The sequence below is a fragment of the Bactrocera oleae genome, chromosome 4 (genome assembly GCF_042242935.1).
Source record: "Bactrocera oleae isolate idBacOlea1 chromosome 4, idBacOlea1, whole genome shotgun sequence".
NCBI classification, from domain to species: Eukaryota; Metazoa; Arthropoda; class Insecta; order Diptera; family Tephritidae; genus Bactrocera; species Bactrocera oleae.
The window spans coordinates 39,970,796-39,993,397 of record NC_091538.1 but is presented as its reverse complement, the minus strand read 5'-3'; the positions used below and the strand labels follow the sequence as shown (position 1 = coordinate 39,993,397).

General features: G+C 35.0%; 1 protein-coding gene across 5 annotated transcripts in view; it reads right to left on the bottom strand.

Moving 5' to 3' along the window:
* Positions 1 to 5,700: 5,700 nt before the first annotated feature.
* hig (hikaru genki) overlaps positions 5,701 to 22,602 on the bottom strand; it is a 30,560-nt gene continuing 13,658 nt past the window's right edge. For 4 of the 5 annotated variants that reach the window (XM_036356755.2, XM_036356771.2, XM_036356777.2 and 1 more), the window contains exons 3-10: positions 15,581 to 16,780; positions 14,923 to 15,147; positions 14,064 to 14,161; positions 13,340 to 13,414; positions 11,543 to 11,879; positions 10,917 to 11,399; positions 9,393 to 9,575; positions 5,701 to 8,755 (exon numbers count right to left, since the gene is read on the bottom strand). In XM_036356755.2, coding sequence (XP_036212648.1) covers positions 8,544 to 8,755; positions 9,393 to 9,575; positions 10,917 to 11,399; positions 11,543 to 11,879; positions 13,340 to 13,414; positions 14,064 to 14,161; positions 14,923 to 15,147; positions 15,581 to 16,780 — 2,813 coding nt within the window. In that variant the 3' untranslated portion in view covers positions 5,701 to 8,543. The remainder of the gene's footprint in view (positions 8,756 to 9,392; positions 9,576 to 10,916; positions 11,400 to 11,542; positions 11,880 to 13,339; positions 13,415 to 14,063; positions 14,162 to 14,922; positions 15,148 to 15,580; positions 16,781 to 22,602) is intronic. The other variant, XM_036356804.2, reaches the window with a different exon arrangement.

Sequence of the window (22,602 nt, the reverse complement as noted above, 5' to 3'; positions counted from 1 at the left end):
TTTTCAGAGGATCTGAACAGTTAATTGCCGACTCAATATGAGTCTTTTTCGAGAACTTTGGATTTTGTTCTGTTGCTTTTATTTCACATTTCCCCAAACTATATATACGAGTATATATAATCAAGCTTTTTCTTAACAGTATTTTCAATATATTCGAAACCAACAGATTCAAATCTATGTTTTGAGTCGTCATATACTTTTTAGCATTATCAGCAAATAAATGTTTTTCTAAACACTACATATCAACAATATATATGCGTAAAAGTTCACATTGATAGAATGTACCTGTATATATTTACGTACATAGGTGCGAATAAAACATACGTTTGATGAAATTATGAAAATTGTAATATAAAAATCAAAGCACAAATAAACATGACGAACAAAACGCAATCATTGAAAACACAAAAACCACAAAAACATACATAAACACGCACAATTAATTACTTTTGATGTTTGGCAGAGTGAAATAAAATACGAAGTTGAAGAGGTTGAAATAATTTATGAAAGTTTACATTTAGTTTTCCATTACCTACGAATACCTATATGCATAATATACATATATGTATATATTTGATTACCGAATTTAATTTGTTCCGCGAAAATTTCTCGATAACAAAGACACTTTGCGCGTAATTGATAGAATTTCTGCGAAAAATTTTACTTTCATAAGTCAAACGTTGATTTGTTGTTAATTATGAACTTCTTACAAGTATTACTCAGGTCAACAAATTTTTGTTTTGTTTAACATGAGTTTTACTTAATATATTCTAGTTATATTAGTAAATGTATATGGGAAAGGGCAATTATAAATTGAAAATATTTTTTTTAAGCAATTATAGCGATTTGACCATTTTTGATTTTCGCGTTCATATAATGAGAGAGAGAAGAGCACGGGAGATAGGGCCACTTGCATGCTCCTTTTGTACGACAGTATGTGTTTGCACATTGCAGAGGAATAATCGATTTAATTATTTTGTTTCCTGTAACATCTAGTACAAAATGTCCTCCAGAAGTTGTAAATAAGACGCTGACTCGTTTTGCTTTGTTTGCGGCGATTTTATTAAAACGAGAGAGAAAAAGTATGATTTATGTAAAAATTTTCAGATTTGCATATCCTTCGCAAAGCTTACTTCAATCTATCTGTTAAAAATCAGGACAACAAATGGGTTCCACATACATGTGTCAAGTATATATATAATATTTGTTAACTATTTTGATAACAGTAATTAGGTTATAATATATTAGCTATTATTGTGCTGGGAATTCGGAGGGAACCAGGTGATGATCTTTCAAATACTTGAAGAACTTTTTCTAATGCTTTCAGAGGCAAAAATAAGAGCTGAAGCCTTTCTAAGCTAATGAGGTATGTATAACCCATGAGCAAAAATGCTGTTGATCGGTGTTAGATTCATAGGTTATTATGAACCCATTGGCGAAAGCTGTATTATTACCCTCACCAAAAATTTGAATAAATAAATAAATATTTCTTAAAGGAAAATGTATCCAATTTAAAACCTCGGTTTGCAAATCGTATTATGGACTGTGATTCTGTATAATTTGTTTTATATTTACTATGTAGGGAACTAAATGTGCAAAACCTGTGGTCTCATTTTTATATAAATCCGGTTCTATTTAAAAATATATAAAATATTATAAAAACTAATAATTCTTTCGGTACACTTTTAAAACACATGGTATGTAACAAGGTTTATCATTTAAAATGAATTTTCATCTTTTTATTTCATTTAAATTAAAAATACATACATAACAAGTACATATAGTTATACATAAAATAATATCGGACTCCGAAATCCAACAATAATCTATAAACAAAAGTGAAATAAAAACAAGAAAAAACGTTAACTTCGGTGCAATAATCCCCTTGACATCGTTTACTTTGTATGGCAGCTACATGATATAGTAATCTTCTCTGAACAATTTCTGCGGAGAATACATTGTTGCTTTAAGAAATAACTCATGCCAAATTTCATGAAGATATTAAAAAGTTTTCCATACAAGCACTTGATTTCGAATGTTCAGTTTTTTAGCACCTATATGCTATAGTGGTCCGATATCTGCCGTTCCGATAAATGAGCAGTTTCTAAGTGGGAAAAGGATAGGTGCAAAATTTCAGGTCGATAGCTTATAAACTGAGAGACTAGCTCATACAGACAGACGGACAGATAGCCGGACATGGCTAAATCAACGCAGCTCATCATGCTGATCATTTATGTATATATTTTATAGGGTCTTCGACGTTTCCTTCTGAGTGACAAACTTCGTGCCAAACTTAATATACCTTGTTCAGGGTATAAAAAGTCGTCCATGCCTAACGAATACGAATGTATTTCGCTGTCTTGTATTAAATTTAATGTTTAAAGTTATTTAATAACAATGCAGGACATACTTTTAGGGTCTGTTGGATTCCTTTTTAAAGTAAAATAAATAAAAAGGAATAAAAAAACATGAAAGCCTGTTCAATGAAAGGATAAAAAGAAATTCTCAAAATATAAGGTTACAGAGTTCTCACTGGATATGTTTACCGTCGTGTTCACATCGATAAAAATATTTTGGGCCGTTTGTGAAATATTTCAGGCCGTATATCGAAAATGTGTCTTAATTCAAGAAGTGTAACGGCGAATTGCCGTATAACATGCGACCGTATAGCGAGGTATGAGTCTACTCTGTTGTATACACTTTTACTAAAATTTAATATTTTCCTCCAATTCGATTAATTGCAATTAATTTCGAAAAAGCGGAAATGAATATTTAAAACTGGTTTGTCTTCACTGTATTAATCATTGCCTATTTTCTAGTTCTTATTATATCCGTATGTATGTCCACATACTATAGGGAAGTGACGCACCTAATTGCCTGCCCTCCCCGTTAAGTGTCCAACAACGTAAGTGTATGCACGTGGTACGCATATTTAATCCAACGCAAATGGACTCGCCACACCAGCGAGTGAGACCTCCAATTCCACCTTTGGGCACGAAATTTTTCTTTTAAAGTGCTTAACTTTACAGTCGCGCTAAAATAGCCTTGTTCACTTTTATAAGTAAATACACACGATGAAACAGTATGTCTAGTAGTTAGTTGTTTCTTTTCTTTGAATTCGTACTAGTAATAATTAATACATACATAACATATGTATGTGTATGTAAAAAAGCCGAATAAAAATGTGCTTTGACCTTCTCTCGGTTGCGTGATTGTTGTGAAAAGTTCCCCCACCAAACTTTTGGTGTTAAAGTAACGATTATTTGAAGTGTAATACAGTTTCGAGTTCTGGTATTTTCTAGATGGAATGAATGTCCAACTATGAAAAGCTTTAGTAAAATTAAAAAAATGAATTATTAGTATTATTATAAAAAGACACACATATAGCACAATAGCTCAATCAATAATTTATCAAAAATTAAAAATACCAAGTAAAAAATGGCTAAGTTCGGGTGTAACCGAACATTTTATATGTTCTCTTGCAACTTGCAATAATCAAAGCCCGTGAAATTCCTTCAGGTGTTGGCAAAACTTTAAGTTACGAAATGTTGCGAAACATCCTTTATTCAATGAAATCGTCAATAAATTGCAATAAAACTTAGTGAATATACCACTTATATTGAAGGGTATTAACTTAGACTTAGTTTTATATATAAATAATCCTCACTAACCGACATATTTGGCATAAAACTTGTTAGAATAACGAAAATCATTATAAGTAGTATACGTGAGTTGGGGGTAGTATCGACCCAATTTTATCAATTTTTACCAATACAACATACTATATATATATCTCGATTAGTTTTAGGTGATACAAACAACCGTTAAAAATCGAATCAAAAATATTTTTATTCACACACATAAATAGTGCCTTTGAGGTATACTATCTCGGCTCCAAAAGTCGTCAAAATCGGACCATAACAGTTCAAGCCGCTACATGCTGAATATGTCGAACCCAGTGCGTATGGCTGACTGTTAGTCGAAAATGTCGGCCAATCTATGAGATATATTTCTGAAATCCCGGGAAAATTTTTCTTTGATAATAATATATCGTTATTTTATAAATGAGTTGAATCGGGTCAATACTTCTCTTAGCATCCATATACCTAATATACAAATTTTCGAACTTTCAGTTGATTTTATACCACACATATTGTGGGAGTTATTTTAATGAAATAAGGAGAGCATATGTTTCTAATGGCAGTGTATCTTTGTGCCTAAAATGGATAAAATCGGGCGAAAACTTGCCCTGAACAATATCAAAAATTAGTGCAAACAGCCCTTTCATTTCTCTGCCCCAAATAAGTATACTCTATATAATGATTTCCGACTTTCCACCTGCCTTTAAACCGTTTAGGTTGGTCAAAATTGGTGATATTTTAATGAAATTAAGTGACTACATTTTCTTATTTGAAATTAGGTTTTTAATATTGCCAATACCTAAAGGTATTTCCCCGGCTGTTCGGTTATACCTGAACTTAGCCCTTTCTTACTAGTTGGTTTTACTCTTCTTTATGGAAATATTGAGTTGCTTCTTTACTTTCGCTAAAAGTTATCATAATTGCTTAAAACCTATATTTTCTTTAATTTATTTATATTCATATCCAGAAACAGGGTGGAGTAACCATAAATGTTAGTAGTTAAACTAATAGTCTATTAGCCAAGCTCACAAACATTTAGCACCTCAATCTTCTTTTACCGAATAGCCGGATCTACTCTTTTTAAATATTTAACACCATTTTTTAATTATTATTTTGCGAAACCTCCCGAGATTCTGTTAGCCCTTCCATGGCCAATATTTATGGTAATTTTAAATCTTTTATCTTTATATTAGAAATAGAATACTACCGAACATAATAATAGATTAGCTTCTCTATTCCGTAGTATAGTCTGAACAATAACGCTATTTCACAATTTTATGTTTTGCAGATCAATAATATCAGTTCAAGCTGAGTATTATAGCACTATTTCTGACATACTATGCTGATATTACTGAGCAAGGTACATAATAACAGTCATAGTGCATTTGGCTTTTAGTCGCCTTTTTACCAGGAAGTACACATATAAATATATAGAGAAGTTTTATAAAAATACCATAGTTTAGGAGCTGTAAGGTATATACCATATGTACACTGAGAAAAAATTGTATAGCCAATGCAAACGTTCTAAAGTAAGACTTGATTTAAAATAGCGCTCTACAGGATGTTAACCTGTCTGTAGCCAAATTTGCCCATTTGAAATTGTTCAAATAGGATGTAATGGGTACTTTATTCTCCGCATTCGGTTCAAATCAAGGGTTTTGTAAGAAATACAATTTTTAACAAATGTTGACGGTGTCACGTCCATTGATATATTATTAAAAGTTCTGCTTGAGAACTAATCCGTGTCATAATCGTGCCATCCTTGTCTTTAAATTTAACGTCTTTACTAGTGTGCTACCTGAAAATCTACCTTTATCAAACATAAAAGGTTTTAAGTGCAATAGCGGCTTAGATCATTCATAAATAAATTTAAATATGGCAGGAAATTTTTATATTTGATTTACTTCGATTTTTCGATCTGAAATTTTTTTTGGGAAAAACGTCGGTATATGCTGAGCATAGCATTTGCCGTATAAGTACATTTCCTTGTATCTGACGCTACTTACCCGTTGTTTCGGGTTCCTTTCACAGCTCATGGCAAAATGAAACTCGTTCATAATTCTCCTTTCACTTCCCTCAGATATGCACTTTATTTTCAATATGTATTCGTTTCGCTATAATTCATTTTGTCTTTCTATTACAATATATTGTTATTACTTTTTTAAATATTTTTGCCTTTAAATGATCACAAACTTTTACGATTCTTCGCCGTTTTCGCTTAAATTTCACTAATATTCACTTACAAGTACATACATAAATAAGCTTAAATATATTATACAATACAATTGGTTTTATTTGGACAATTTAACTGGTATATATGTATATGTATACGAGTACATAAGTAGGTATTTATTTATAGAAACTTTTAATATTTGAGAAATAAGAAAACTTACTAATTTGTGTATATTTAAGTTTAAGTAGCTGAAATACATGTTTGTGGTCTACTTATAGCACGCAAAAGCAAAATTTGGAAGTTTCGTTACTTTTTGATCGGCATATACATATGTATGTTATACATAAGAATATGTTTGTATATTTATTTGTATGCATTTAGTAGGCTTATAGCAATAATGCTTTTATTTATTAAAGCATTATTGCTTGTATTATTCAAGAAGCACCAATTTAATTAATTTCAAATTGAATATTTACAATTTCATTCGGGTTTTAATAAATTTCAAGTTTGAGTGAATAATTTTGCATCGTTTTACTATGGAAAGTTTACTCATATAGTTGGGTTCAGTATTATTGAGACATATAATTAATATTTGATAAGTTACTTTACCGTTTTCTCTTCGTTTTATTGGAATTTCATTAGTTGGAAGTTTGATTTGCTATTCCAATTCATTGCACAATATTTTAAGGGACGTAATATTATATTATATGTAAAAGCCCGGCTTGTGGGTAACGGAAAGCTGTCCATGCAGCACAAATGTTAAATTTGATATATTCCAAATCAATATTCTTGTACATATATGTATGTATATTTTTCTTTTTCTGTTATTATAAGATTTAAGTTGTTGTAAATATATCAGCATTTATCCGTTTTTGAATGTAAGTTTTAAGTATTTTTTAATTTAAATTTAACAACGCTTATTCTAATAAATATTATCCTGTTTAATACACTGGAGCAATAAATTGTTTCTTTTCAAGAATTAACATTTTCCCCAAACTACATTACTCTGCACATAACGCTCAGGTTTTTCTTACATATTAAAATTTGATTTTTTTTCAAATTCAGTTGACGCGCCCACTGAAGTATTATGAATATTTTGTAGTGACCATTCACAACAAACAATCTTACAATTTATAACTGAATACATAATTATTGTAATATGTTGGTCTGTGATATAAACTTTTACAAATCAATAATTGTGTGAGTATTTTTCTGTATTTCGGTATGAATTCGAACCCTGCAGGAAATTTTTAAAACAATTACTTTGAAATAGCAATTTCAGCTAACAATAATATAAAAAACCGATGATTTTTGCAGAACGATTTTAATACCCCTTTTAGGGCTTACAGCTCTTTCGCAAAATGTACAATCCTAGTGAATCGAGTATTGGAGCTGGAAAAGTAGATTTGAATGACCTCCTTCACACGTGTTAGTAATAATGTAATGTGTACTTCTTAAACTATAATAGTTAAAGTTTTACTTCGAATACAGACCTGAATCAACTTTTTTGGAGTCTTTATAATATGTTTAATACACCATAGGTGGTTTAGGTTGTAGTTCTCATTTGCCAATTGAATTTTGGATATTTACCAAAAAAGTGTTTACAAGCTGAGCGCATATTTGTATCACTGAATCGGGTTATTCAGACCAAAATTATCCCCAAAATGTAGCGCTGGACTCCAAATATATTTATATCCAATATTTACCAACCGATTTATCTCAAAATCATCACGTAAAATTCGAATCGCCCATAACGTATGCCAGATAGATAGTGCGATCTTTTAAAATCTTATTTTCCTTTATTCCTATTAGGAACATGAGTTAGGGCTATAGTTAAGCACTTAAGACTAATAAAACAGTAGATTAAATTAAGTTTTTTACATTAGGAAATTATCTGTTTGATGAATTTTAAACATATATTTTTGTTTACTGCTTTGTTCAATAGGTATTGAAAGCGATGTGATCAAACAATTAACGAAATATGAACGCAGTTGCAGAGGTCTAAAAGTCAGTGAGATATGAATTAAGTTGTGTTAAGTTCTTCTCCCAATTTACAAATTTTTACTCTGTTATTTTCAAAGTTACAAATCATAACAGGGGCGGAAATATAGTTTTAAAAAAGAAACCTATCCAAATAAAATTTAAAACATATTTATTTTTTTTTTGGAAACCGGTTATGCTAATGAAACTAGCAAGCTTACTATGACCAAATACCTCGACGAAGGGCTTGAAGATGTTCTATAAACATTTTTATACTCTTATTCGCACAATACAAACCATGAATACAGAAAAAAGTAAGTTTTTTAACTAATATTATTTGAATCAATTTGAAAAAATAATATCAATAAATTTGTGATTGTTTATTTCCTGCAGAGTAGTTTCGTGAATTTTCAATATTAATTTGTGTGCGAGTGTGCGTGTGTGTATCGTATATGTCCCAACCATTTACCCTAAATTACACTATTCCATACATAATACGATGTGTGTGCGTGTATGTAATGCTGTTTGGGTCGCCATAAATTTGTCCACGTATTTATTCCTGCAGCGTGTTGATTATAACCGTACATACATATTTATTCGTTTGGTGTTATGTCTCTGCCCCGTACCTCTACTTTAAGCTCTTTGATCTTGTGTGGCTAATAACGAAGCATGCTGTTTTGGTGTGGGGGGTGGAGTTGTGTGGACTCGTCAGATGATTCCGGCATCATCATGTCCGCCATTTTGATTAGCTACACTTCCTCATAGCTGCGGCACTTAGGTACCGGACCGGACCAATTTCCATCCGGTTGACATTTTGGACGCTCTGGCGGACCATTCTCGCTGTATTGCACAAAACCTGGCCGACACTGGACGCTCAGATAATCGCCGGAATCGTAATTGAATTTGAGCGGCGCTATTAAACCATTTGGCGGATCGCCGGGATAGGGGCATTGCGATTTGCCTGCACAGTGGACGGTGGATGGGGAAGCGGCGGGAGAGCAAGAGCAGAAAGAGATACACAGATTTGTACAAAGAAATGAGAATGAGTTGATGACTAAATGAATCTGATGAGATATCTTCATATTGGGCTAACTTAGGTACACATACATGTTTGTATTTATGTAAATTCGTATACTTCCATACGCACATATGTGTGTACACATATATGGTCGAGTAATCAGCTTTTTTGATATGTTTTATTAGTCGTTGATTGAATGGTCAGCTGTTTGGTGTTTAAAGTAGTTGAAAAGAAATAGCGGGTTGGAATCGTAAATTGTAATTTTTCCTTTGAACCGTCAAAATCTGCTTGTTTATTAAGCTGTCTTTTCGCCTGTTCGTAACTCTTATGTTTTGCCTCTTTTTCTACCAATTATTTTCTACACATACACACACACGCACACACAACGCCACTATTTGCATGTGTACTTTAAGGCTAACAGTTACATACATAGGTCTCTGTGTGTGTGCGTGTTTGTGTATGCGTGTGAGTATTGAGTGAGTGTGTACAGATTCGCGGCTCTTCTACATTTTCAATTTAACACCATTCTTTTTGGTTTGGTTGGTTTGGTTATTGTTTTACTGCTTGGGGTATTACTTACAAAATGGTGGTGGATGCGACCAGAGTCCTGTTTCGGTGCAAATGATGCTCGGCTCGCCGACAAGCGTGTGTCCCTCGTTGCAACTGAATGTGACCAAAGCGCCCACAGTGAGACGGCGCTGGTTCAGATTTGTGCCGCCTATACGTCCATTTAGCGGCGCCACCGGCGTCGAACATTGGATGGCTGTTTCATTATACATTTTTCATGCGCGTGATTTTTCATTTTGATGGGGTAGATGATAGGGTTGGCGAGTGCAAGATAGAGCAAAGCGAGAAGAAACAGAGCAAATGACGATGATGCAGTGAAACATCTATGTTGCAATTTGAACAAAAAACGAACAAAAATGCATTGCAAACAATGAGAGAATATGTATATCTTTATCTGTACTATTGTACAAAAGAAAAAATTACACGTCTAGCAGAACTAAAACCCAACTAAAAATAAAAATAACAAAAAGGAGAATCACAAATGGAAAACATTAAGTTATTGGCCGCGTTAAGTAAAGTGAAAATGAGGTACGAGTAAAATGGTTTTTGTCGCCTTCCAACTTTCAACACTGCTGGCGTTGACGCTAGTTATTTCTTGTCGAACAGCATCCACCGCTCACGTTTACCTTGCGTTTGAGTTGTCAATAAAGAATTCAATTATTCTCGTACTTTGCATGATGCTGACAACGCCAACAGCAGTCTCTACTAGGCAGTGGTTCTGGTTTTTAGTTGGATCCTTTGAAGTGTAGGCAGGAATCAATGTCGCTGCGCGTTTGTGCTCCTGCATTTGCGTTTCGTTACCAATAAATTGATATCTGCGAACTTTTTAAATAACCCTACCCTTCTTACTTAAAAAGTCTACCCCCACAGGCAGTTATAGATTTTGTAAAATGCAATTTTTTAAATGCAGGTCTCATTAAATACTGATTTTAAATACTTTTCGGTTGCATTTGACTAAATTTTGCGTTATATACGATATTGGATATAAGTCACCCATTATCCATAGGTTTGGTTAGTTTCCCAAACAAAATTTTTATATATCGACACATTATGCTGATAGTATATTTAATAAATTGGTATTTTGACATATATGGCTACATCGTAAAACTAACTGATTAATTTGAGCGAGAGCCTACAAGATGACTCAAAATTGACAATATTAAATTTTGAAAAGGTTCCTACATAATTCTTAAAGAGAAAGAGTACCAGACAATGTCTGATTAAATGATGAATTAAACGGAACGGTAGCCTTTAGACATCGAACTTGTTGGTTCAATTTCTTAGGACAAAAGTACAATAAAATTTATGCAGACTAACTATCGGTGACGACTATGCACTTTATGGTAGACTTAGCTACTAAATCCTCATTACTATATATTATATGTTAAATCTGTATGCTTACACGCGTGGTAATCACACTTCTTTGGTGGAATAAATAAAAGCTAAATTAAATTTTGCAAAATATATTGATATCGAAAAATTGACCTTCGCTTTTGAAAAGTCAAAAGTTTTTAAACACTTTCTGACAATTACTCACCTTTGCAACGCGGTACTGGGCCACTCCACACGCCCGTCGGCTCACAGTCCAGTCTCGGCGGGCCGGTCAGCTTGAAGCCCCATTGGCATTTGAACATCGCCCGCCCCCACGCCGACGTATTTAGCTCGATCAAACTCAAATGTGGATCGTCCAACGCCAAACGGGGGCACTGCACAGCCTGACAAGTGGGCGGCGGCGATGACCAATTACCCGAGGCCAAGCAAGTTGCATTTGCAACACCATCGATGCGATAACCTGGAGGGCAGCGATACATGGCGCGCTGTCCAAGCTTATTACCCTCCAAGCGCAGCGTGAGCGGCGACACCGGTTCTGGTAGCTGCGGACATGTTGAGGTGGCCACAACAATTGCAATGCTATTGGTTAAACCCCGTGGTGAAGTACACGTAAATGTTCCCGAATCACTGTTTTGTATGTCCTTAATTGTCAAGCGATATCTTAAATTTTTGTCTTCGTGTGACCAACCTGAAAAACAAACGGACAAAGGTCACAAACTATAACATTAGACGTATACTAAAAACCGAGGTGTCTATAATAGCTCATGAAGTTCCTAAATAGGATTAAACGTTTGATATTCTTCATACGTATACCTATACCGTTTTACCTACCTGTTATATACTGCCTGTACCAACTTGTCCACGTCCAATCGGGGATGCCCCGCATCCGTGGATACATGCAATCTAGTAAGATCGAACTCTGTGGCAGTACGGCTAGTACGCCGGAAGGCTCAAATGCACCGGAACCATTGAAAACTTTGATGCGAATGGAGGGCGCGCTGTCGTCAGAGAAATTGGTAAGTAATGTTGTGGGCACACAGGAAGGCATACGCGGTGCCCATAGGCCGTTTGAGCAAAGCACCCGAGATTCGCCAAGAAGCTTGTACATGCCCAGATCTTTACAGCGAGCCTGTAATGAGTGTCCATGTGGCAAGTCCCAGCCAACATTCTGAGAGTGGCGAACGATTTGACAAATTGCATTTTGGTTTTATAATATACAGGGTGGATCATTAGAAGTTTGTAGCAGAAATGTTGTCATTTTATTATTCATTTTATAAAGTTGAAGAATATAGCAGAAATAGTAACAGGCGCAGACAGATAGAGAGAAAAAAGATATAGAGATCAGCAAAAACACGAGCCAAAATGCAGATTACAAACGAGAGCCACACAGGATGGCTTACAAAACAGTGTTGCTGGTGTTTATATGACATAAAAGCATACTTGGTATTTGATTATTGTGTCAGTGTTTGGTGCTTTATTCTGTTGTGAAAATTTTCGGCATCTAGATTTGCGATAAAAATCAGTGGTTGACATACATAAATCTATTTTTATATGTTATTAATTATAATTCTGTATGTAGACACATCTCCACATAATCGAGGTGCAAAAAGAGCTCCAACTAAATATAATTTCTTGAAACGAGCCACCTATTTAGTTCTTTATATATTTTAATTTTAAAACGTGATTATTTGATTTTTAAAAATGAAAGTAATGTCGACCCTTATGGTATCGCTTCAAAATCGATAAAAAAAAATTACTCTCTGAAGATCTTTTTGTTTATCGACGTTGACTTGCGGGGCTTTCGATCCTAAAATGCGGCAATTATGCTTCGTAGCAAAGTCATCAAGATGAAATTGTGGCCTTGCCTCATCGAAAAATAATACTTCTATGAACATTATTATGAACTTAAAGCAAAGATTTCGGCGATAGATATAGCTATTGTTCATGTGTGTTTTTCCCGAACGTTTTCCGAACTCAGTTATTCGGCGTTAATTATAGAGTGAGTATCTATCTATCTTCGTATGTACCGACGATACACTTTGCACTTGTTGAGTCAAATTATGTCAACCACTAATACTTCTTAGCAAAAAAATTATAAAAGTACTCGTAAAAGATTTAGTGCGAGCTTTCGTACAAGTGTAAACTTCTATAATAAGAGAATTAAGAAAGCCCTAGAACCTCTCCTCGATACGGAACTCTTGGGTGTCTGAGGACGCAGGTCTATTTATTCAAGCTGCGACCTTGAAAAATGTTAAGTGAGTTGAAGTGCTGAATTGTGAATGCAAAAATAGTTACTCAGCTATCAAAATATTCTTCCAAAAGCAAAGCTAAACTAATAGAAGTATTCATTACCAAATGCAAGCATCATCTACTTTGTACCCTCCCATTGCAGGGAATCTACTTAAAGTACTTTCATTTCACTACAAGGGTGTTCATTACTGCTTAACAGCCTTTTCCAAGCTCAACTCGTCCACATACAGTGATCACGCAAGACTCATAAACATACGTGGCTCGCTGCCATGTATGGCCATTAAGCCATTGAGTAGCAGGAAGCATGCGAAAGATGCGAGTGTGGAATAAGCGTTTTGCATCGATTGACCCGAAATGTCTTAAGACGTTCAAACTCACAATTTGTGTATTGGAAATAAAAGTCGATTTGGAAGTTCGATTGCGACGCGACCCTCTTATGGACGGTATCGGGGTCTGCAAGAAAGAAAATTAAATAAGACGAAAACGAAATTTTGGTTTGCGCTCAATACGCAAGAGTAACGTAAGAACGTACTTATAATGGGTGAGATAAAATCGGAGTGTGCTTATTAGAAATAACAAAGAGTACATAAGATGAACAAACAATTATATACATACATAAATATATATAGAAGTAGCGAGTGATAAAGATATGGTGTAGATAAAAAGAGCATACATAAGGTGAGTGCAAAAGTAAGCAAAATAATTTGAAGAGCTTTTACAACTATCAAAAAAATTTTTGATTCCCATTTTGCTTAGTTAGTCAAGTTGGTATATGTAGAGTATACCAACTAATATTCGGTGAAACCCTTTTAACAATAAATAAATTCTAATATATAAGTATTCATGTATGTATTTATGAGAATGTTCATTGAGCAAAATTAATTGCAAATATAAATTTTTGCACTTTCAAACATTCGAAACTGTGGAGAATTTGTGATATGCCTCATAAATATTTACGAATGAGCGTTAAAGTCTAACGTGTGTATGTATGTATGTATATATGTATGTAGTAATAATAACATTCCGACAGTTGAACATGTGCCAAAGAACACTTTCATTTCCACTCTGTCCTTGTGTATTGCGGATATTGTTTTCAACTTACCACTGAAATGTTTCGATAGCTCAATAGCAAATGCGGCGGAATTCGATTCACATGGCAACTCTTGTACAGAGGCTGAAATTTCACATTTCCATTATCGTCTACGGCAAAGGGTTACAAAATTGTGAGAAATTTTACAAAATAAAGTACATATTGAATGAACTGCTTTAAACTTTTAAATAAAATATACATACACATGTACTATATGTAGGATTCTTGTGAGAGTTTTCCAATAAGTATGTAGATATGTATGAAAATGAGGTTTAACGTTGAAAAATTAAAACAAAATATGTGCATTGTTGATGTACTCATTTATATTTTGCATCGCTTTATTCCATCTACTGCATTTGTAAATACATATGTAAGTATGTATGTTTCTATGTATTTATGTAAGTTGTTAGATCATATGTATGTATGTTTGTTTTTAAATGCTGTATTTGCTACAATTATGCTTATATGTATGTATGCGTGAATTTTTATTTATTCGTAAATAACACTGTATGCTTTAGTATCCTTGTAGGTATGTATGTGGTTTTTTCTGTATTCACCGTTAATTGCATCAATTTGTAAGTATTTGTTTTTTTTAATTTCAGTAATTTCTTTACTTTAAATTATCTTTTAAGTGCATATAAAATATTGCCATTGTGAGAGTTTGTTTTTATATTAGCACGTATATATGATACATATGTACATATATATGTATCTACTTATGCTCCCACGTGTTAATTACTATGTTTGTATGTTTATATTGCTTAATGATTTGTGTATTTGCTGTAACGTTGTTCGAGTTGGTAATGGCCATGATGTTTTTGATACATTCAGTGTGAGTGAATATTGGCTTATTGGCCTTTTCACCACTTACCCTCCTCATTGGTGGCACATAAGGGACCAACCCATTTTCCTTTGACGCATCGTATTTTACACAATCTTCTATCGCCCAATGGTCCAATTTCGCCCGGGAAACGTATTTCTGATACTTCAGTGAATTGCTGTTGAATGTCAATTTCTTCCTCTTCATCCTCCTCCTCTTCTTCATCGGTTTCGTCGGGATGTACAGGAGAATAGCCTCCCTCTTCATCGTATATACCTGAAAGTACAATAATTATTGAAATTTTACAGTAGAAACTAATACTGTGAACTCTCAGCGATGTGAGAAAACCATCTGGAAATATTTACGTTAAAGTCAAACTACCATGGAAAACTTATTAGTAAGTTACTTTGGATTTTCAAAGGATCTAGACATATACGAGTTGAAACGCTCTCAAAGTGGTCGTTAAGTTCTTTAATCATATCACAAAGATCGTTTGAAAACAGCGATTTGCCTAAAATGGAGGGTTTAAGAGTTGCTAAATGCTTTCGGTGCCGTTTCCTTAATACTACCGCAGAAATTATATACCAAATGAGTAGGCATCGAATATACTTTCTTCGGTTTAAAGGACACTTATGAAATATATATCATGAATTTGTGCTTCTCATAATGCACTTAAATTAAATAGGATGATTCATGACAAATTCCTTACCTTTATCTTTGCGACTTGTTGTCTTTGAGCTAGAATCTCCGCCGCCTTTGGGACGACTCAATGCGCCGGTTGTCTTGCCGGACTTGCGTTTGACGCGCTGCAGCGCCTCTGCGCCCGTCTCATTGCCATACACCGCCGGCACATCGCTATCGTCCAGCAGCTGCTCGTCAGTCGTTTTATTAAATACATTTTTGATAGTTTTGTTATGTTCCCATCCAATTCTTATCGTTTCCAAGTCGCTAGTTTCTGCCGCATTTACATTCGCTTCCAAATCGTTGTAGCTGCCCGAAGCACTCGCAGTCATATCGGTTTTCTGCTTCAATGCTCCTAAGGCAGCGCGTCGATAACGTGGATTCGGGTTCTGCATTTTTTCATTCAGCATTTGCTGTTCACCTCGTTTTTCCTCGTGACTATCACCTCGTCTACGATGATGTTTCGCATAGGGTTCTTTGGTTTGCATCTGCTTTTTTTCTACCATGTGCTTGGATAAGTTGTTGGTGCTTGCTTTTTTGTGTTTCTTCGCTAGAGCCTGCTTGCACTGCTCTTTGTTTCCGACGTCAGTACATGTGGAATTCTTTACCTTCGTTTTATGCTTCAATTTATGCAGCTTTAATCGGAGTTCGGCGTTGGGTGTGCCCGACTGCAGAATGTCATCAATATGCACATAGTAAACATCGCCTTCAGCGGCCAATTTGCTACCGCCCCATTTGTCCGTATCAGGAGAGGCATCAGGATCGTGATGAATCACCTGACGCTTGTATCGGCTACCACGACCACGTGTTTGACCATTTTCGTTTTCAATACGGCGACGACGTCCTGATCCAGAACGCCGTTTCTTGTTTAACTTCCGATTCTGGTTACGTTTGGGTGTGCCATCTTCGGAGTCGTCCGCCTCGTCCTCCTCGTCGTCGATGGCGGCGAGTGTGTCATCCGCACCGTGCACCCCTGCCAGGCCGTGCTGGTCATCCAGATCGACTTGGTAGGGATTAACGATAGCGCTCATTTTATTGTCTTTGACTCCAGGCTGACGGGCGGTCAGATCAATATTAATCCTTTCGACGAACTCCGCATCGGACGTTGTAAAGTCCTCTGGTAAATAAATCTGAGTTGTCTCAAATTTCGCATACGGTTGTTCAGTGGTTGTTTCCGGTCGTATGACAGTAAAGCGTATATCAGGCGCCTTACAACCCGGTGAAGCATCTGTAAAGTAGTTCAAAGAAATATTAGTTTAAAATGCTACGTTGTATGTGTAACATAAAATAATGCGTTACAATGTATCAAGTTCTGTAATATTGCTCTCATAGACACTCGAATTGAAATGTAAAGCCAAAGTGTAATTAACCGAAGTACAAACAATTAGCTTCGAGTGTCAATATTGAAATGCTTAACGCTTGCCTTTGAGTGAAGTAAAAGCACTAGAGATCCACTACTACTTGCGAATATTATGCTGCATTTAACACAATAATCCCCTGCCCTTTATATGGTATATGGAGGTGTGTTTAACTGAAAAATTAAGTTAAGTGGTTTCTATTGAATCAAAATTACAAAGGGGATAGTAGCACTAAAATTGTAATGCGAGTTTGTGTTACTTGAGTAAAATATATACAGATATACATGTTTATACATACATACAAGTATTAATATATGCATATATGCGTATAAGTTTGTGTTGAATGTGGACTAATATCCTCTATAATATATGTAAAACCGCTACAAAGTCCTGACTACAATCACTAAAGATGTGAACTACACGCTTTTACCCTTAGGTGCGGTGACGAAAAACGAAAAAGTAAAACAATTTGGTATCTGTTTTGAAGATTACAGGCGGTTTAAGAATTATAACCAAAAGGTGGGTAAATAATTCAGAGACTAATATGTCAGTCTCCCCTTCACACACAAGGTGTTCCTATGTCAACTTACTTAATTTTTACTTTTTAATAAGCTATATACATATATCTCTTTATGTTAAAAGTCAATACAATTCGTAAATACAAAAATTATATTTCAAATCATAAGCATGTGTTCAAAACTCATGTAAGAATCATTTTTTTTTAGAACGCACCATGTGGACCCAGTCAGAAATCTCATGGATAGTTGCATCGCCAAGACGTTGCGGCTACAGTGCTAAATTATGGATGAACGATGCAGAGGTACTCATAATCAGTGTTGATAAAAAGTTCAATTATAATTTGAGATGAGTGCATAATGGCTGTAATATTCTCGAAGCATTGCACAGAACAATGCAAGATTTAAACGGCAACGATGACAATTTCAATACAATTTCTAGATATTGGGAAGGTAGAATAGAATTGCAACCAAATATGCAGTGCTTCACGAAAAGAACTTGATTAATTAAGAGTATAGGTATTCCTGAAAGTAAAAATTAATTGATTTGGTCATAACGGTGGCTATGTTACATTAGCGGCCAAAAATTTAGAAGTTGATGAAAATAATTTCCAGTTACAAGAGTTGTTGCCAGGCTATCAGGTTTATGCATATAAACATATGCTCGTGAATTATGTAAGAATGTGTTACCGTGTGACGAACATAATCATCATTACAACGCCGCGACTAAGACGAAATTTGTCACGAAAAGCAGCGATGTGACGGTTTTAGGTATCCGGTCTTCCAATACCAACAATGAAATGGGCGCTATCAAGTTGGTCGTTATGTGAACTGTAATTAAACGATTTTGCGTATATTCGCATTCGATATTCACGAACGTTATCCTACTATTGTGTATTTGGCAGTGCATCTGGAGAATCTTGTTGATCATTATATATATTTCACGGCTTTGAATGTTGTTCAACGTGCTGAAAAACCTGCAGCGATAACCTTGACCAGTATCTTTGTTTCTGAACTAATTACTAAAAAATTAGTAAAACTTTGCGTAAATAATGTGTTTAAAGTATGCCACCTTGTGACCAAAAATTGTCTAAATCGAACCAAAACTGTTCAAGCCCCTAGGTACAGAATATGTGGACCCCAGTGCCTATAGTTGACTTTTTACCGAAAATATCGGTTAATGTGTAAGATATATATGTAATTGAAATTCATGCAATATAATAAAATAAATAAATGAAACTATCGATAATAGTATGTCAAAAATGGGTTGCATCGGATCAATATTTCCCATAGCCCTCATATACCTAATATAAAGGTTTTTGGAGTTCCAGGTGACTTTATACCGCATATATCCGCCAATATGTGAGTTATCTCAATGAAAATGAGAGAGCGTATTTTATTTATAACAAGGTATCTTTGTACCTAAAATGGATCAAATCGGGTGAAAATTTTACCTAACCCCATGTAACTAATATGACAATATTCGAACAATCGTCTGACTTTACTCCATTTGATTGGTGATGGTAAGTGAGGTACCTTAATGAAACAGTGAGAGCAGTTTATTAATCTGTGGCATGCTAGTATTTTAGTATATGGTATTGGCAAAAATTGATAAAATCGGATTAATACTAACCTCAACTTCCATATACTACTTATAACGCTTTTCGTCATTCTAACCAGTTCTATGCCGAATATGTCGGTCAGTGAGTGTTAATACAATATTTTTTTTCTCAAACGAGTATACCATTTGACTTTGCGAGAGTATAAAAAGTTCGATTACATCCGAACTTAACCTTACTTGGCAACCAAATCGGTCTTCTTTTCTTTGGTGAGAATTCGCCACAGAAAAGTCATTCTCAAGTTTAGGCTCAAACTGGCATTACCTCCTACTATTGAGTTTATAATAGTAACAAATAGGTAACGACCATGTTCGGAGGAAATCGAACACTTTATACACTGTATACAACTCGCAATTTCAGGTGCTTTATATTGCGCAAATAAGGAAGTGCTAAATTTTGGTTTAACCGAACATTTTATACTCTCACAACTTGCAAGGATCAAAGCCGAAAAAAATATCCTCAAGAGTTAGCAAAACGGTATTCTAAAAATTGTTGCGAAAGAATTCAACATTCATTATTCGACGAAATCGTGAATGGATTACAATCAACTTTGTCTATTACTGACTTATTTATATGTATTATAGGTCATAGACACCCTTAGTTTTATAACTATATTTTCCTTCCGTCAGCGAAAATATTATTAAAATTATTCTCAAATGAGATATGTATGTGATAAAAACTCAACCGAAGAGGTAAAATTTAATGCATTGAGTTGATGTGGAAAACATCAACCAGAGGATTGTATTGGGGATATGAGGTTTTGACCATAGGCCTCAACCATTTCTTGACATTACTAAGTTATACTCAAAAACATATTTTCAAAGAATTTTAAAAATTTTTAACTCACACATTGACCGACATATTCGGGTAGTATTGAACCGATTTTATATATTTTTGGCATTATCACATATTCTTCTTCTTTACTGGCGTAGACATTGAACCGATTTTATCTACCATATTTTTGGGATTACCACATATTCTTCTTCTTTACTGGCGTAGACACCGCTTACGCGGTTAAAGCCGAGTTAATAAGTTAACAACAGCGCGCTAGTCGTTTCTTCTCTTCGCTATTTGGTGCCAATTGGAGATTCTAAGCGCAGCGAAGTCCTTCTCTACCTGTTCTCTCCATGGAGATCTTTCTTTTCATCAGTACCGGCGGGTACTGAATCGAATGCTTTCAATGCTTGAGTGTTCTCATCCATCCGGACAACTTAACCTAACCAGCGTAGCCGCTATCTTTTAATTCGCTGAACGATGTCAATGTCACCGTATATATCGTAGAGCTCATCCTTGCATCAACTGCGGTATTGGCCGTGACTAATGCGCAAAGGACTATAAATCTTCCGCAAAAACTTTCTATCGAACACTTAAAACCTTTCTATCGAACACTTCTAACGTCGGCTCATCAGATGTTCTTATTTCCATGCTTCCGCATCATATAACAGGACAAAATGATGAGGGATTTGTAGAGTTTGGTCTTCGTTCATCGATATAGTACTTTACTTTTCAATTGCCTACTCAGTGCAAAGTAGCACCTGTTGGGAAAAGTGATTCTACGTTGGATTTTAAGGCTGATATTGTTGGTGTTAGTGCTGGTTCCAAGATAGACGAAATTATCTACGTATTTCAAAGTTATGACTGTCAACCGATGCGATTACTGTTTGTTTGGTGACAGGAGATATTTTGTCTCGTCCTCGTTCACAACCAGACCCATATGCTTCGCTTTCTTATCCATCGGAGTACGCCAGCAGCCGTACACTTTTATAGAAGATTGAACCTTTTTCTCTCTCTCTCTCTCTTTATTTAGCTCTGCAGCTCGTATTATTTTCTCTAGTAATAAATTGAAGAAGTCACGCGATAGTCTAGTTGTCAAACGGGTCGGAGAGTTTCTTCTTTCTCTTCTTCTTTTCATGACAGAGCTTTTTTATTGCTGTCGAAGGCGGCTGTAAAATCGACGAAGGATTGGTGTGTGTCGTCTTCTTTTCACGGGTCCTTTCCAAGATTTGATGCATGGTGAATATCTGGTCAATAGTAGATTTTTCAGGTTTAAATCCATACTGATAAGGTCCAATCAGTTTTCTGACGGTGGGCTGCAGTCTTACTCACACTACGTTCGATAGGACCTTCTATGTGATATTAAGGAGGCTTATCCCACGGTAATTGGCGCAGAATGTGGGGTCCCCCTTTTCGTGGATTGGGCAGAGCATACTTAGGACCCAATCGTCAGAGCAGAACATACGTAGGATTCCATATCCTGCGAAGAAACTGGTGTATGCAGCTTGTCAGTTTTTCGCTGTATTTGAATAGCTTTGTTGTTCTTCAGGCGAGTCCAATAAGTCAATGGCATATCTATTACATCATCATCAATTGAGAATCGAGTTTGATATCTCCTGATGTTACACTTTTACTGCTGTTCACCAATATATGGTATAAGGAGTAAAGTCAACCGGATGTTTGAAACTCTTGATATAAGTAGTATGGTGGCTAAGGTAAGTTTAACCTAAATTTATTCACTTTATGCACAAAGATACACTGTTATTGGAAAAACACGATCTCTCACTTTTTTTAAGATAACTCTCATATAGACCAACAACACATGCGATATAAAGTCAACCGGAAGCTCGAAACGCTTTATGTTAGGTATATGGATGCTTAGAGAAATATTGATCCGATTTAACCCATTTTTGACATACAAGCATACTATTATCAGGGAAAGAATTTCAATAATATATCTCACATGCAATTTTGTGAAGTTTGCAATAGGAACTGGGCTGCTCGTACTAGGTTTCTGATGGCTTGAACAGTTGTAGGTCCGATTCTGACAATATCTGGTCATAAAGCCCAGAAGCCCAGTTTAAAGGTACTATTAAGTTTTATGCCAATACATTCATTGGTGCTTTCTTCGTATATTGGAAAACTAAAGATGGAATTTCAAATTGTATTAAATGATTTTGCACTGTAATATATGAATATCAAGACAATGTTATAAGTCCTAAGATATGAGATTTTACCAAAAGGTGCCGCGAGCATAGTCCAATTTTGACACCGGCTTCTATAAAGGCCTGTTGGGTTAAAATTTAATATCAATTACGCATGATTTATCGCCCTTTTAGTAGTTTTTAATAAAATCGTTATATAGGGAGTAGGCTCTCTGTCGAAGGAGATGTGCAAATTTGTTTGATTTGACTTTAGTGATTTAGGAGATATGTACAATACATTTAACCTATTAGAGGGCGGGACCATAACCCTTACTAAATTTTTCATGTCGCAGATACCGCTTCTCAATTCACTGAAATTAGTGCTTGTACAGACCGGCGGACATACAGCCACCAGGATTTCAACTCGTCTCATCATACTGATCCTTTATATAATATATACATATGTATATACTTGTATAACCCTAAATCTATTTCAATTAGTTTTAGATGATACTTGTACAAACAACCGTTAGGTGACCAAACTATTATACTCTGTGACAACATGTTGTAAAAGTATAAAAAGAGAAATTTGTATTTTTGATGAGGAAAAACTCCGTTGATGCAAACCTATAGTTTGGTA